Source organism: Pristiophorus japonicus, chromosome 15 (genome assembly GCF_044704955.1).
Source record: "Pristiophorus japonicus isolate sPriJap1 chromosome 15, sPriJap1.hap1, whole genome shotgun sequence".
Taxonomy (NCBI): domain Eukaryota; kingdom Metazoa; phylum Chordata; class Chondrichthyes; family Pristiophoridae; genus Pristiophorus; species Pristiophorus japonicus.
In genome coordinates this window covers 9434234-9436189 of record NC_091991.1, presented here as the reverse complement: position 1 = coordinate 9436189, position 1956 = coordinate 9434234, and the positions used below count along the sequence as shown (strand labels likewise).

Genomic DNA, 1956 nt, shown 5'->3' with positions numbered 1-1956 from the left:
CGCCTCAGCCAGTCCCACTACACCCCCCGCCCCCCGCCCTATCCCCGTCGCCTCTGCAAATTCAACCAGTGTGTCAATGTAGGCTGGGGCAGGGAGCGCAAAACAGGCAGTATCGTATCTCCCCCCTCACCCCCGCAATATCCTGCTCCACTGAAGTTCATGGGATCGAATATCAGACGGCAGACGCCATATCGCCGGTTTTGTGCCGCCGCCCAAGTCGAATTTCTCCAAATAGGTCAGCTGTGGCTCAGTGGGTCGCATACCCGCCTCTGAGTCAGAAGGTTGTGGGTTCAAGTCCCACTCCAGGGACTTGAGCACAAAATCTGGGCTGACACTCCTAGTGCAGTGCTGAGGGAGTGCTGCACTGTCAGTGGTGCCGTCTTTTGGATAAGACGTAAAGCCGAGGCCCTGTCTGCCCTCTCAGGTGGACGTTCAAAGATCCCATGGCACTACTTCAAAGAAGAGCGGGGGCGTTATACCCGGTGCCAATATTTATTCCTCAATGAACATAACAAAAACAGATATCTGGGTCATTATCACATTGCTGTTTGTGGGAGCTTGCTGTGCGCAAATTGGCTGCCGCGTTTCCTACATTACAACAACGACTACTCTCCAAAAAGTACTGCATTGGCTGTAAAGCGCTTTGAGACGTCGGGTGGTGGCGAAAGGCGCCATATAAATGTGCATGTTAAGGCTAAATTGAACGTGGTCCTTACCTGCTGCAGAGTGACAGAGAGACGCAACACACACACAGCTCAGAACCAGCTGGTAAAGTCGAGCAGGTCTTGCTCCTCAGGGCTGAGGGGCTCGGCCGAGGCCTCGTCCGAGGAATAGGAGGAGACGGGCGAGCCGGAGAGCGAGTTGATGTCCTTGGAGAGGGCTGGGGACAGCACCCCGGCCTGGAAGGCGGCGCTCACCGCGTCGTGTTCGTCCAGCAGCTGCTGCAAGGCTCGGATGTACTCGACGGCGGAGCGCAGTGTCTCCACTTTGCTCATCTTCTTACCGGCGCTGCCGTGCGGGACGTGCTCCCGCAAAGTGGCGAAGCCCATGTTCACCAGCTTCACCCGGTTCCTCTCGCGCTCGTTGCGCCGGGCGACGGCGGCGGGCGGTGGCTGCGCCGGCGCAAGGCTGTAGCCCAGCCCGCTGAAGTTGAGCCGCCTCTTGCAGCGGAGCAGCTCGGGCGAGCAGGAGCGCTGGCGCCGGAGTTTGGTGGCGGCGCCGGCGGCGGTAGCGCCGGCGGGCGCAAGCGGGCTGAGTTGCTGTTGCTGCGGTACGCCGGGCGCAGCGGCGGCGTAAAGGCAGGCGGGCTGCAGGTAGGCGGGCGGCTGGGCGGCGAGGCTCTTGGCAGCGCTCCCCATGCTGGGCATGAATGCTGTTGAGGGTGGGCGGGGAGTGGGGTCGGGGAGGGAGAAGGGGGGAGGGTGGGAACAGGCTGCAGAAGAATTTGGTGCAGGTCCGCCGGCAGTGCGCCCAACTCGTGGCGTTCGCGTGTTGCTCCCGCTTGCAGCCGGCTTATAATATAGATTTTATTGTCTCTTTCTTTGCACAAACAAACTGCCCCCCGCCACCCGCCCTCCTTCCTCCTATGGCACGCTTTCCCGTTACCCCCGCAGCTCGACTGAAGCCTCCCAGCACACAGGCTCTGCCTTTTCAAACCACAGACTTGCGCCGCAGCTCCGCCCATTCAAGCTCATTTGCCAGCCCCCTTTCCTCTTTTTCCTCGCGTCCCCGGGGCGTGCGTCAGGCGCGTGCCGTCCGGGCGCAGAATAAACAGGCTGCAATCCTCTCCCCCCCCCCCCCTCCACCCCTACCCCACACCGCAAACACACAACACGCACACAGCCAGCCTGCCCCAACAACGTGCCAAATGTCCCTCGCCCATCAAAACCTCCTGCGATTCCAAGTTGCTGAATTATTTGCGTCTTTAGAAAGGGACTGCGTCCTGACCCGCCAGGT

At 60.6% G+C, this 1956-nt stretch overlaps 1 protein-coding gene across 1 annotated transcript; it reads right to left on the bottom strand.

Annotated features, from left to right (window-relative positions):
* Positions 1-755: 755 nt before the first annotated feature.
* Positions 756-1358, bottom strand: ascl1a (achaete-scute family bHLH transcription factor 1a). Its single transcript, XM_070901501.1, has one exon. It carries the CDS (start codon positions 1356-1358, stop codon positions 756-758), a length of 603 nt encoding a protein of 200 aa, XP_070757602.1.
* Between the last annotated feature and the right edge of the window lie 598 nt (positions 1359-1956).

What these genes read in the sequence shown, in the direction of transcription:
- ascl1a (XM_070901501.1), bottom strand. Translation starts at nt 1,358, where the DNA reads ATGGGGAGCGCTGCCAAGAGCCTCGCCGCCCAGCCGCCCGCCTACCTG.